This window comes from Takifugu rubripes, chromosome 1 (assembly GCF_901000725.2).
Source record: "Takifugu rubripes chromosome 1, fTakRub1.2, whole genome shotgun sequence".
Lineage (NCBI taxonomy): Eukaryota > Metazoa > Chordata > Actinopteri > Tetraodontiformes > Tetraodontidae > Takifugu > Takifugu rubripes.
In genome coordinates this window covers 22,684,220-22,698,655 of record NC_042285.1, presented here as the reverse complement: position 1 = coordinate 22,698,655, position 14,436 = coordinate 22,684,220, and the positions used below count along the sequence as shown (strand labels likewise).

The 14,436-nt window shown below is 39.9% G+C and overlaps 3 protein-coding genes across 3 annotated transcripts; all 3 read right to left on the bottom strand.

The window, feature by feature from the left end:
* Window positions 1-2,725: 2,725 nt before the first annotated feature.
* Window positions 2,726-3,679, bottom strand: LOC115250681 (olfactory receptor 4E1-like). The gene has a single exon (XM_029840336.1). The coding sequence runs from the start codon at window positions 3,677-3,679 to the stop codon at window positions 2,765-2,767; it is 915 nt and encodes a 304-aa protein (XP_029696196.1). The 3' UTR covers window positions 2,726-2,764.
* Window positions 3,680-4,793: 1,114 nt separating this feature from the next.
* LOC101072443 (olfactory receptor 11H6-like) lies at window positions 4,794-5,765 on the bottom strand. The gene has a single exon (XM_029847941.1). The coding sequence runs from the start codon at window positions 5,730-5,732 to the stop codon at window positions 4,794-4,796; it is 939 nt and encodes a 312-aa protein (XP_029703801.1). The 5' UTR covers window positions 5,733-5,765.
* A 2,458-nt stretch (window positions 5,766-8,223) lies between these two features.
* Window positions 8,224-9,149, bottom strand: LOC115252581 (olfactory receptor 5AN1). Its single transcript, XM_029847931.1, has one exon. The coding sequence runs from the start codon at window positions 9,142-9,144 to the stop codon at window positions 8,224-8,226; it is 921 nt and encodes a 306-aa protein (XP_029703791.1). The 5' UTR covers window positions 9,145-9,149.
* Between the last annotated feature and the right edge of the window lie 5,287 nt (window positions 9,150-14,436).

The window sequence follows — 14,436 nt, the reverse complement described above, 5'->3', positions numbered from 1 at the left end:
TATATAAGGTTCTTTGCTGAGGTATGAGAACAGCAGCTATACTCTGATCTCTGTTCCAAACTGAAAAATTTGTCCCAACCAAAGCACATTAACAAATGAAAAGATGGCCTCACATGGCCTCTGACTTTTATTTTGGCGCCATCCAGCGAATATTCACTTTCTATCTAACCTCTTTCTACCTGGTTACGTTAGCACTTAGCGCTGGCAGTGAAAACTGTCAGAACCCTATATTCCAGGGTTTACAGGTTAGGACTACAAACAGGACCCTGACTCTTTTACTGCCAAATATGGCAAAACAAATGTATTCCTACACAAGATTCTCTTCTCAATATGTATGTTTTCCTCAATTAAATATGGCAAATTTAATGAAGGATAGACAGCATGTGCAAACACATTTTTTTTAAATATTTCTTTCCTTTTTCATCAAGAAGAAATCAAGTTCCTCCTTAAACAATAGCAAGGAAATCTGTTAAGACAGGGTAGAGCATTTGTCATCCTTGAACATGTGAAGATGGAAGAAACACAGGTGAGCTGTTGGTGAATGTCTGTCATGAAAACACACCACTGCAATGTATTCATGTTTTTCTTTCAGATTGCCCTTACTGTAATTACACAAAGATTTGTTCAGGATGTGATCTCATGAGGCCCGTGTCCACTGTCCCGTACGTACTGACTCATCATTAGGTGGATGGAACCAGACCAGCCCCTGAGACCTGTTGTTTTCCTCAGATGTCCTTCAGGGAAGTACCAATAATGATGTCCACTCTGACAACGGTTACAGTAAACCTACGTGAGTTTGTCAGGGGGACTCCTAATTACTTCTCTTGTGTTTAATAATTAGGACTGTAACTTGTTGTCCATTAAACCTTCTGAGACCAAAGAGATAAACACACATCAAAACACATTATGACCTTCTGAACTAAAATTACACCACAACATTAGAGCAAGTCAGTCAATCCCCAAAGAATTTTGCATGTTTTTTACATGCAGAGTTGATCTGATGAAGGATATATTTCATTGATTTATTTTGCTTCTTTGTTTTAATCAGTCATTTTTTTCTTTTATCAGCCACAGGTAAAACATAAGACGTTGTGGACAAAATGAGATTTTGGCACCAAAAGCAAAAGACTATGTGTGTGTGGTCAATGTCATTCAAGTACATAGGGCCTGAAGCAAAGAACAGGTGTGCATGTGAGCTGTCATTGTGAGTAAGCTGGCCTCAACAGGCACTCTAAGCATCTTTGCATTTGGTACCTGCTCTGGAATACTCCCAGCACTTTGCATGCTACTAGTGCACTTTGTAATTGTCTTGGTCCAATGCTAGGACTCAAACTCCCAGCTCAGTCCCCTGCAAACTGAGTTACGACTGCCTCAGTGCAGTGAAGACCATTCAAAGCTCTATACAGAGTAGATTTATTTATGTGTTGTGCTAGGCAGGGAATTCAGGTGGAAACTCTTGAATTCAATGTAATAAAATACAGATAAATGAAATGCAGGAAATTCTGTCTGGCACTGAGGTTGAGCATAAGGTTTTAACTTAAGTGTGGTAGTTTCTCTGTAGAACATGAGATAATCTTAAACACTACCCTGTTTTACCTCCTGCTGGTATGTTGTGGTGCCCAAAAGCAGTAAGACCACCACTTTGGACGGACTTGGTTTTAATTCATTAAAGGCTGATTTCAATATCAATAGATAGATTCACTTAATGCACCAAATGCCCACCTTTGCTTGCTTACTGATGTGTTTTGCCTTTGACTTGAATGACTTCTTTATTTTTTAGCATTTACGGTAGTGTGTATTGCATTTTTCATTATAACACACAGTGGTAAGTGTTGAGTATATTTGCTTTATTCCTTTGTGATTACTTACACTGTATATTTATTGACAGACCTGATAGTTTTAATATAATGTTTCACCTTGTCAAGGCAATTTGCACTCTGTTGTATTTGAGTGTGTTAATTTTCCCGTTGGAAATTTTCCCAGTCCTCTGCTGTCCTGTAAAGCTTTTGGTAATTTTAGATTTTCCTAAAGAATTTGAAGTCAATTGTTCTACAGTTTTTCATTTACTTTCTTATTTAGCATCAGTTTGGGGGGCAGTAACACAGCCCCAGAAACTTGTACTCCTTACCTACCTGTTTTAAGACATCTGTAACATTCAGGAGGTCAAAGGTCACTTTCTACTTTCATCTACTTTATTCACATTCTGGGCTTTCTTTACACCAGTTAAGCCTTCTGCATTCTACAGTTTCTTTCAGTTATCTTTGGTCTGTGTATGTTTGGCATCATTGTATCTGATATTTGAAATCCTCTGCACATTTAGTGATTCACGTGTTTCAAGTGTGTTACTGACAGATCAAGAGTTCTTCAGATTTCTACCTTTAATTAAACCCCAAACTGTCTGCATATAGGCCCACATATAAATCTGAATTGTAGTGCTCACTGATGGGCACTGCAGCTTCCAGAAATAGATGTGGCTGTTTATCACATATCATCTTTCTTACTCTTTAGGACCACTGACCACTTGAATGTCCCGTTGACAAAAACATACTAACTGTTATTTTCTAGGTGGATAGGTTGTGGATATACAAATTATCACCTTCTTTGCAATTCTTTTCATTATGCATGGGTTAATATTCAACCACAGTAAAAACACATCCATGTCTATATTCAAAAAACAGCTAAGATATTGGATTTTCTGCCAATAACCTCTACAGTTTAACTCTGATACTGTAACTTGAGGATGCATTCCTGCTATATAACCCCATCACCGACATATATAACCTCTCATTGTGTTTCTAATATTAGTAAGCTTCAGTCCATAAATAATAGGGTTTAACACCGGCGTTATTATGAGGAATTGTATCGCCATAAAATTCCTTAAATGCTGGGGCAGTGACACAGATCCATACCTGGAATACATTAGATCAAAAAGCAAAGATGCTGTCACATTGAATAGACAACATAGATGTGGTAAACAGGTTTGCATAAACTTTTTCCTGCCCTCTGTGGATTTTAATGTTGCCTTTACAAGCTGTACGTAGGAGGACGCAATGAGAAGAGCATGACAGAAGTAAAAAACGATGAGGACCATTCCAACAATGTCATTTGCTGTCGTGGCACCACAAGCAAGTTTAACAACAGCCCAGTTCTCACAGTAGAGCTTATCTATGTGGGAGCCGCATAACTCCAGAGAAGATGACAGACTTATGACAAGTGTCTCACAACATAGAGGCACGAGCCAGGACAATCCCAGTAACAGCACAATATTTTGCTTTGACATCACACAGTGATACTCCAGCGGCCGACATATAGCCACGTATCTGTCATAAGCCATAACAACGAGAATAGAGTAGTCTATTTTAGCATTGGAGTATATAACATAGATTTGCACAAAACACCCCACACGTGATATTAGATGATCATCAGACAAAAGGTCAGAGAGGAATTTGGGATAAAATCCAGTTGCTCCATAAAGCCCATTAAAGCACAAAGAGCCCAAAAAAATGTACATTGGTTCATGGAGCTTTTTTTCTATTATAATGGTTAAAATCAAACATATGTTTACCACTATAATCAGAAAATAACAGAGAAAAGTGAGAGCAAAAAGAGTATTTCTGTATTTGACTGTTGCATTAAACCCCGAGAGTGAAAATACAACTATGCTGGATCTATTGGGCATCCTGAAGTCTTCGCTCTTCTACGTGATCATGCAAATCTGCAGTTCTCCTGGAGAGTGGGGAGGATTAGCCTGGCCCTTATATGCCATACTAAAGAAAGAATGCTATTGGCTCAAAGCTCAGGACAAAAAAAACACCACTTGTCAAGACTGAGAAGTAATGTCTATCTTTGTTACTGTTTAACATGAGGCTACTAATTTAACTGTATGACTTTGTAATCTGGTTGATAATGTTTTTAACCCTAAGTTCAGTGTAACAATTGCAGTGGTAACAGCTAGATTTAAGCAGGATTTAATGTTATATTCTACAAATACATATGTTTTTATACTTATATAATTTACATATATAATACCTTTATATAATTTAATGTTTTAAGCAGACACATGGTTGAAAGTTAAGCACTTTCTTCAGGGCTTCTAATTGTATCTTGACCTTGAGTGGAACTGTCAGTACCCACACATCAACAGAGATTTGTGGACTGGGCTATTTATAGTTTTACCATCTTTTTTAATGAATGTTCTGATGCTTTTAAAAATGTATCCAATTTTTATCAATCTTTTACTTCACTAATTTCCTGTTTACTCCTTTTAGTTTGATGGTCTGTAGCATTGTCTGACAAGACCACTGTTCCTCTGAGAACACAGAAATGTTGGTCTTTTAACAGCTGGAAATGAGAAACATGATAGACGTTATTTCCCACTATTTTCAAAAGAGGGAAGTCTTAGTGTGTGTTTATGCATGGGTGGAATAATACTTTACACGTGAATAGTTTGGCTGAAAATGAAGTGCCAAAAAGCCTAATCATCTGACTCAGGTTAGGTAAGGAGATGAATGCATAATACACATTTAACAAGTAACAGTGAGCTTTAAAGGTCATGTGGGAGATTTTTAATAAACCATTGTCAGAAATTGGTTGACATTAACATGCCATTCTCTGACATGTTCTGCATTATCACAACTAGATGGCTGAAAATCTCACAATATGAAACATGTTCTTTGTATGTAGCCACTTAAAGACAAGCAAAAGATGTTTAAGGACCTTTAAACCTTTCAGTACACAACCAACTGGAAAGAAACCATTTCTAACAGTGAACACTGTGATGATTTTTTTGAGCATTAGCCTTTACCTTTAAACACATTTAAAAGTCTGTTGCGAACTTGCGTCAGTTTGAGTCCATATATAAGAGGGTTCAGAATTGGTGGAAACAAGAGAAACTGCAGAGCCATGAAATTCTTTACACCTGCTGACAGAGAGGGTGATCCGTACCTGGCATACATGAGGTCAAACAGCAGAGCAACTGTTACGTTAAGCAGGCAGAACAAATGTGGCACGCATGTCTGCGTAAACTTTTTCCTCCCGTCTCTTGATTTCACAGCAGATTTTAACAATGGCACGTACGAGCACATAATGAAAACATCATGGCAGAAATAGAATAAAATGACAATGTATCCTACAATATTGTTTGCCGTTATTGAATTGCAAGAAAGCTTAACAATTGACCAGTTTGAGCAATAGAGTTTGTCGATGTGGGAGTCACATAATTGCAGTAGAGAGGTCATTATCGTCACAATGGTCTGACAAAGCCAAGGCACCAGTCTTGAGAAACACACCAACAAAACAACCTTATGTTTAGTCATTACAGAGTGATACTCCAGCGGGCGACATATAGCCAAATATCTGTCATAAGCCATGAGGGCCAGAATTGAGAAATCAGTTGAAGCATATGAGTATATAACAAAAACTTGTAAAATGCAACCAGCATAAGATATGGTATGGTTGTTAGTCACTAAATCATATAAGAACTTGGGGTAAAAAGCTGCTGTCCCATAGAGACTATTAATGCACAAATTACACAGAAATATGTACATGGGTTCATGAAGTTTTTCCTCCAGTATAATGACCAAGATAAGAGCTCCATTTACAATCCAAATCAAACTGTAACACAAAAAGATGAAGGTGAAAATAAGGCCTCTGTTTGTCATTAGGTCGTTTAATCCCGATAAGTAAAATATATTAGTTTTGTTCGTCATTTTGTGCGTCTCAGTCAAAAACATTAATGTCGTTTAAACACCTTGTCCTTACCTGCTCTGGACAGGTAGCAAAACTGCTTTTATTGTTTGTTCAGCACTGCTAAACTCCAATCAGAATGTATTAGAGCTCCAGAGATCAATTCCCTGTCGAAATGTAAAGAAACAGACAACAACATTGTTTCTGTTGTGTCTCAACATCAGTATAAAAGAAGTAAAACTTTTTAACTCCCACTGTGATAGTAATATAGATCAATACACAACACAGACATGATGTCACTGTACTTTTTTCTTGATGCTATTTCCCTTGTGGGGTCGAAGGGAGCATGCTGAAGCCTATCCTAGCAGCAAATGAGCAAAGGCAGGGTGGACAAGTCGTCAGCTCATCGCTAGACCCTATCTGAGCATTTGGGGATTTGGTCATTTGCTCATTCAGAATCAGAATTCCTTTATTGTCGTTTTCCGGATCCAACAAAATTTGAAAGTGAAATCATTAAAGTACATGACTATAATTATAAAATACAATCAAAATAGCAGTTTTCTAAAAGGTTAAAAACTAAAATAGGAAAACAGCACAGGCCAAACATTCTGCATTCACAGCCAGTTTTTACATGAATTCTCATGTTAGTTTCATCATGAGAATATCTTCAAGTCTTCTCAGAGTAGAGTATAATTATGTTTCTGGCACAGAAACTCCTTTATTGCCTGTTTGTTTTTGCTTGACCTAAAACTTTTGCGCCAAGGCAGCAGTTCAAAGAGCAAGTGTTCTTTTTAGGATGGGTCCTTGCAGATACAGTGTGGCTTTCTGAGACTGCGAGAAGTACCGTATTTTCAAGACTATAAGGCGCACCTAAAACACTGAGATTTTCTCAAAACGGTGCGCCTTATAATATGGAGCGCCTTGTGTGTGGACTGAGTTCCAAAATCTGCTGTGCGTCTTTGGTGGGTGCACGACGGTAAACGCTCCGCCAATCGATTAGCGGCACACCTCCGCGTAAGGATCCCCTAAAATGGCGCCGGTCAAGCGAGACGCGTATGAATGAGGCTTACTTTAAACTGCAGGCCATCGAATATGCGGCTGAAAATGGCAATCGAGCAATCTTAGTGTTTTCCCTTTATGAGGAGGCGGCATCTCTCCATACGCGCGAGGACAACATATCCCTCTGACTTTTAACATCCCTTTGACCCACAAAGTGGAGAAAAAGGGACCAGCACGGTGGCGATACGCACAACAGGGCACGAGAAGTCGTCGTTCACCATGGGTCTCGGCTGCCACGGAAACGGACAGAGCGGTGGATGACGGAAGGCTAACACTCCTTCACAAAGACTATGAGGCAGCGGCGGGCAACTTATGCCACCATATGCGGGTGGATTGTAGACGCATGGGCTATGATACCGTCTTCATGTATTGGAAGAGCTTTCACAAAATCAATGCTGAACCGGAACCGGTCGGGGAGTCCGATTCAGATGATAAGAAGAGGAATTTGGGATGTTGGACATTGAAATAGTGCAGCTGTTTAATTCAGATACAGAAGATGAAAACTTTGATGGTTTTGTGGCAGAAGAATGAATATTTTGTTCAATAAATGTGTCGAAACTCACTGTTTTACTTCCGTTGTCATTTTTTAGTGTATGTTTAAGCATGCGCCTAATAATACGGTGCGCCTTATGTATGTTTTAAATACAGAAATAGCACCCGTAACTGAGACTGCGCCTTTTAATACAGTGCACCTTATGGTCGTGAAAATACGGTATGCAATGTGATGGGATGACTGATCACAAGATTTTACAGAGACATTGAAAACAAACCTAAAACCTTGTTTCAATTAATTTCATTTAACTGATCGTAACCAAACTTCAAGGACCAACAACCTGTAGTGTTGGAATTTTTTTTGTATAAATGGCTTGTTTATTTTTTTTTAAAACCATTGTCCATGTTGTATCAGTAATGCATTGTGTAAATTTTAGCTTTCTATTTGTGAGCATAAGCCACCCGAGAATTTATAGATTAGCAGTGTTGAGCTGACGAAAGAGCCTGTGGTACAGATAAGTCAAAGTACAATGAAAATCCTCTAAAAACTAGACTGCTCATGCAACAGTTAGAAGTGATAATTAACTATATGGGAAGGTTTAAGTAATAAAACTGAGTATCAAAGTTTTTGTTTTTTCTTCATTTCATTTTATGAACAAGCCAGAAGACAGGACTAAATTTGCAGCCTTTACATTTTAGTTGCACTCACAATTTGATTTAAAAAGTGGGGAAAATGTTTGCTGACATTGAAATTACATTAAATTGGGCATGAATTATATTTCTTTGCAACAGTGACAGACAACAATCTGTGATAAATTGTAAAACCTCAAAGAAACCTTGGTGGTGAAGCAAACCGCCCCAGTATGGTCTGGCTTGGCATGTAAAAGTTTGAACAAGAACTTATGAATAAAACCAATTCAGGCAGATCATGTTTTCAGACCTACGTTTGTTTTGTCGCAGACCACTTGATAACGTTCTTTAAAACTCTCAACTCTTCCTGCACAGAAATCTTTCAATTCTGTTTCTAACTTTGGTCAGTTTTAAACCATAGATTAAAGGATTGATTAGAGGAGGAAAGAGCAGAAACTGTATTGCAATAAAATTTTGGGCACTCTCAGACATTTTTTCTGACCGAAGTCTGACATGCAACACATCAAAAAGTAAGCACATGGCCACGATTATGAAAGACATTAAATGTGGCAAACACGTTTGCAGAAATTTCATCCTTTCTTCTTTACCTGTTAGGCATGTTCTCATGATATAGAAATAAGAGTAAGTAACAAGGAGAAAATGGCAAAAATAAAACGTAATAATAAAAACTGAAAAGAATGCAGTTGTTATTGACATAGTACATTCTAATCTACGTATGACATAGTTAATACAATACATTCTTACTAAATGTGAGCCACATAACGTGAGAGTTGATGTTGATGTTGTGGTTATGAATATCTGGCCCAAAGGGAGAATCCAAGCAGCAAACACAAGAGCAGAAACTCTCTGAGGATTCATCACAGAGTGATACACCAGAGGTCGACATATAGCCACATATCTATCATAGGCCATCAGCACTAAAAGAGAAAAATCAGCACAAGCAGAGGAGTTGACTGCAAAACTCTGCACAAGACATCCTGCATAAGAGATGACATGAGAGGTCGACAGAATATCTATCAGAAATTTGGGGTAAAATGCTGCTGTCCCATAAAGTGAGTTTATGCAGAGGTTGCAGAGAAAGATATACATGGGTTCATGAAGACTTTTATCCACGATAATTGCCACAATGAGGGTCACATTTACCTGAACAATCACACAGTAGCAAACAAAAGTGATAGCAAATAAAGTAAATCTGTAATTTACAATGCCATTGAATCCAGACAGAGTAAATATCATCACTTCTGAAGCGTTATCCATCACAACATGTAAGTTAATCATGTTACCATCCTCACAACTGAATTATGTTGATAAGTGCTCTCAGCTCTCTCTCTGTATTCAGCCTCATGTCAGAAAAGCTGTTCTCTCTCTGCTGTTTCTTTATTTCTTTATATAGTTTCTTGATATCAGTGATGAACTTTCATTAAAATAGATTCTGTTCAGCATTTGGTCAGTCCCTCTCTCGGTTTGACTCCTCCTTCCTTCGCTCCATCCCTCAGTCCTGCCTTCAATCACCTGCTTCAGAATTGCCAGATGACATGTTTTCAGTTGTTGAGCTTTTCATAAAATTCACTTACTGGTTGAAGGCAAAAGGTTGTACCGCCTTTGTCTTTAGGTTTTTCTTAATTCTTTATTGCATACTTTCAACAATATGTTTTTAAAAGTTCTTCATAGATTTTGACCTATATTAGCACGTCAGCATGATAGAGTCACCAATTTGTTAGGGGTTAGTCTAACCAGGACCCAAATGCAGACAGACCCAACATTTACCACAACAATGACAACAGGGCCTAAATAGCCAGTTCATTAACAATTGGCCGCAGGTGTGACTGTCACCAGCAGCACCTGCAGTCAAGTGGCTCCACCACGGCCCCTGGAGAAAGAACTGTCAGGGCTATTGGAGTACATTGTCATTGTCATGTTCCAGAAATCATTTGGAGTTGAGATTAGATTTGGACATTGTGCATTGACCTGCTAAAAGTAGCAATCAGAAGATGGACACACTGGTCATAAAGGGATTAGTGTGGTCCGTCGCAATACTTGAAAAACTCATGGTTTTATTTGATGCTCAATTGGTACTAAGGTGCCCAAAGCATGCTAAGAAAATAACCCCAACATCATTACATGCTTTCATGTTGGTGAAGCCAAATTCTGATCCTACAATGTGAATGTCACAGCTGAAACCAAGACTTGTCAGACCAGCTAACGTTTTTCTGAACTTCTGTTGTCTAACAGGAGTGGCATCTGGTGTTGGAGGTGCTGTACAATCAGAGATGGTATTCTGTATTTCTTGTGTGACGGCCCACTAGGTAGCCTCACGTCTGGGTCAATATTTGGAAATGGTGTTTTTGGCTGCGCTTGGTCCTGTGTTGTGTATGGCCTGCAGATGGAGCTGTCTGGAGCTGTTGGGTGGCCACCACTCCAGGTGTGGCTCGTTGACCTGATGAGCCAGGCGATGGCTTAAAACCACTGTTCTGATCTGGTGTGAAGGAGGGAGACGGAGGTCGGGCTGATCAGAGCGAGGGTCAGCTGCGGCTGTGTGCAATTGGAAAACCTGCCGAACGCGTCAACTTGAGAGTGCCAGTCTCATTGCTAAAGCCTCGTTGGCTTACCCCCTTTGTTTGGAATCTCGTTAGACCTTTTTGCACCTTACACTTTCCCCTTGCTGATACTGCATTATATTCTTCAGTTCACCTTCAGCATTGACTTTGCACTTTAGTTATTTAATAAATCCCATTTTGTTAAAATCTTTAAAACGTGTGTGGTCTCCCCTTTTATGTTGTGGTCATTCTGAGCCAAGTGGCCATGATATATGGGGGCTCGTCCGGGATCGGAACCTGTCTGCGGAGGTATGAGAACAGCAGCTGTACTCTGATCTCTGTTCCAAACTGAAAAATTTGACCCAACCAAAGCACATTAACAAATGAAAAGATGGCCTCACTTTCTATCTAACCTATTTCTAGGTGGTTACGTTAGCACTTAGCGCTGGCAGTGAATACTGTCAGAACCCTATATTCCAGGGTTTACAGGTTAGGACTACAAACAGGTTATTTCATGACTCTTTTACTGCCAAATATGGCAAAACAAATGTATTCCTACACAAGATTCTCTTCTCAATATGTATGTTTTCCTCAATTAAATGTGGCAAATTTAATGAAGGATAGACAGCATGTGCAAACACATTTTTTTAAAAATATTTCTTTCCTTTTTCATCAAGAAGAAAACAATAGCAAGGAAATCTGTTAAGACAGGGTAGAGCATTTGTCATCCTTGAACATGTGAAGATGGAAGAAACACAGGTGAGCTGTTGGTGAATGTCTGTGTCATGAAAACACACCACTGCAATGTATTCATGTTTTTCTTTCAGATTGCCCTTACTGTAATTACACAAAAATTTGTTCAGGATGTGGTCTCATGAGGCCCGTGTCCACTGTCCCGTACGTACTGACTCATCATTAGGTGGATGGAACCAGACCAGCCCCTGAGACCTGTTGTTTTCCTCAGATGTCCTTCAGGGAAGTACCAATAATGATGTCCACTCTGACAACGGTTACAGTGAACCTACGTGAGTTTGTCAGGGGGACTCCTAATTACTTCTCTTGTGTTTAATAATTAGGACTGTAACTTGTTGTCCATTAAACCTTCTGAGACCAAAGAGATAAACACACATCAAAACACATTATGACCTTCTGAACTAAAATTACACCACAACATTAGAGCAAGTCAGTCAATCCCCAAAGAATTTTGCATGTTTTTTACATGCAGAGTTGATCTGATGAAGGATATATTTCATTGATTTATTTTGCTTCTTTGTTTTAATCAGTCATTTTTTTCTTTTATCAGCCACAGGTAAAACATAAGACGTTGTGGACAAAATGAGATTTTGGCACCAAAAGCAAAAGACTATGTGTGTGTGGTCAATGTCATTCAAGTACATAGGGCCTGAAGCAAAGAACAGGTGTGCATGTGAGCTGTCATTGTGAGTAAGCTGGCCTCAACAGGCACTCTAAGCATCTTTGCATTTGGTACCTGCTCTGGAATACTCCCAGCACTTTGCATGCTACTAGTGCACTTTGTAATTGTCTTGGTCCAATGCTAGGACTCAAACTCCCAGCTCAGTCCCCTGCAAACTGAGTTACTACTGCCTCAGTGCAGTGAAGACCATTCAAAGCTCTATACAGAGTAGATTTATTTATGTGTTGTGCTAGGCAGGGAATTCAGGTGGAAACTCTTGAATTCAATGTAATAAAATACAGGAAAATGAAATGCAGGAAATTCTGTCTGGCACTGAGGTTGAGCATAAGGTTTTAACTTAAGTGTGGTAGTTTCTCTGTAGAACATGAAATAATCTTAAACACTACCCTGTTTTACCTCCTGCTGGTATGTTGTGGTGCCCAGAAGCAGTAAGACCATCACTTTGGACAGACTTGGTTTTAATTCATTAAAGGCTGATTTCAAGATCAATAGATAGATTCACTTAATGCACCAAATGCCCACCTTTGCTTGCTTACTGATGTGTTTTGCCTTTGACTTGAATGACTTTTTTATTTTTTAGCATTTACGGTAGTGTGTATTGCATTTTTCATGATAACACACAGTGGTAAGTGTTGAGTATATTTGCTTTATTGCTATTAATTGTTCTACAGTTTTTCATTTACTTTCTTATTTAGCATCAGTTTGGGGGGCAGTAACACAGCCCCAGAAACTTGTACTCCTTACCTACCTGTTTTAAGACATCTGTAACATTCAGGAGGTCACTTTCTACTTTCATCCACTTTATTCACATTCTGGGCTTTCTTTACACCAGTTAAGCCTTCTGCATTCTAGTTTCTTTCAGTTATCTTTGGTCTGTGTATGTTTGGCATCATTGTATCTGATATTTGAAATCCTCTGCACATTTAGTGATTCACGTGTTTCAAGTGTGTTACTGACAGATCAAGAGTTCTTCAGATTTCTACCTTTAATTAAACCCCAAACTATCTGCATATAGGCCCACATATAAATCTGAATTGTAGTGCTCACTGATGGGCAGGAGTGGAGGGAGAGGTGGAACAAACGGGTCTGTGCCAAAACAAAAGTCAAAAAACAGGGCATCTTAAAACATCAAAAACACAACGGTGGCCACAGCCCATAACCTAGTGTAAATAACAATCAGAAAATCTACGTGCGGCAATGTATGGGGTACCCCGTCCTTACCTAGTCCCACCTGCCCTCCACAAACTCTTCCTGTCCAACACTGAGCCAGAGCGACCCCCCCCCCATGAAATGGGGGAGAGCCTTTAAAGTGGGTTTCACTCTCTTTAATAATAAAGAGGGTTATGGTCTCTAAAAACCTTTATAGGCTTTGCGCTAGAGGCAAGATAGACCTCAAAATGTTGCAGAGCATACAACAGTGCAAGCGTCTCCTTTTCGATTGTCGAGTACCGGAGCTGATGTTTGTCGAACTTCCTTGAGAAGTAGACTACAGGATGGTCGACACCTTGGGGATCCTCTTGTAGAAGGACGGCTCCAGCCCCGACAGCACTGGCATCTACTTCCAACTTAAATGGCAATGAAAAATTGGGAGCAGACATGATGGGGTTACAGCTGAGGAGACTCTTGAGATCCTCAAAGGACTGTTGGCACTCCCTGGACCAAGCAAATGGCTTTTGAGGACTGGTTAGTGCAGTCAATGAGCCTGCCACGATGGAAAAATTCTTGCAGAACCTACGGTAGAATCCAGCCATACCAAGAAATCGGCGCAAGTCCCGCCTGGTTGTTGGGGCAGGAAACGCAGTAATGGCTGCAATCTTCAGATCCGCAGGGCGCACCTGTCCTCCGCCAACCTGCTGACCAAGGTACAAGACAGAACCTCTTCCAAACTCACATTTAGGAAGGTTAAGGGTTAGCGAAGCACCTGCCAGACGTGCAAAAACATTCCTCAATGTGGCCATGTGAGACGTCCAGTCATCCGAGTACACAACGATGTAATCCAAATAGGCTTTGCAGTGTGGAACATCACCCAGGACCTTGTTCAGGAGCCTCTGAAAGGTAGCAGGGGCGTTGCAGAGACCAAAAGGCATAACAGTATACTGAGGGAAGCTGTCTTGTGTCACAAATGCCGAGATCTCAGATGCCCGAGGGGTCAATGGAACTTGCCAGTAGCCTTTCAGTAGATCCAGTTTGCTGACGTACCGAGCTGGACCAATCTCATCAATGCAGTCATCAATAAGTGGCAAGGGATGTGGATCAGGGACTGTGACAGAGTTCACCTTTCGGAAGTCTGTGCAGAACCTTGGGCTGCCATCTGACTTCTTATCCAGCAAACAAGGTGAACTCCACGGACTGGAGCTGGACACAGCGAACCCATGTTGCAAAAGGTAGTCCACCTCCTTCCTCATGCACTCCCTCTTTGGAGGACTTACTTGATAGGCACGTTGCTTAATAGGTCTTGAATTAGTCAAGACAATGTCGTGTGTAATGGCAGTAGTCTGAGTAGGAATGTCATTAAACAAACTGGGGAAATCGGATATCAGCTCTCTAATATCATTACTATGGTCAATTGAGAGGTGG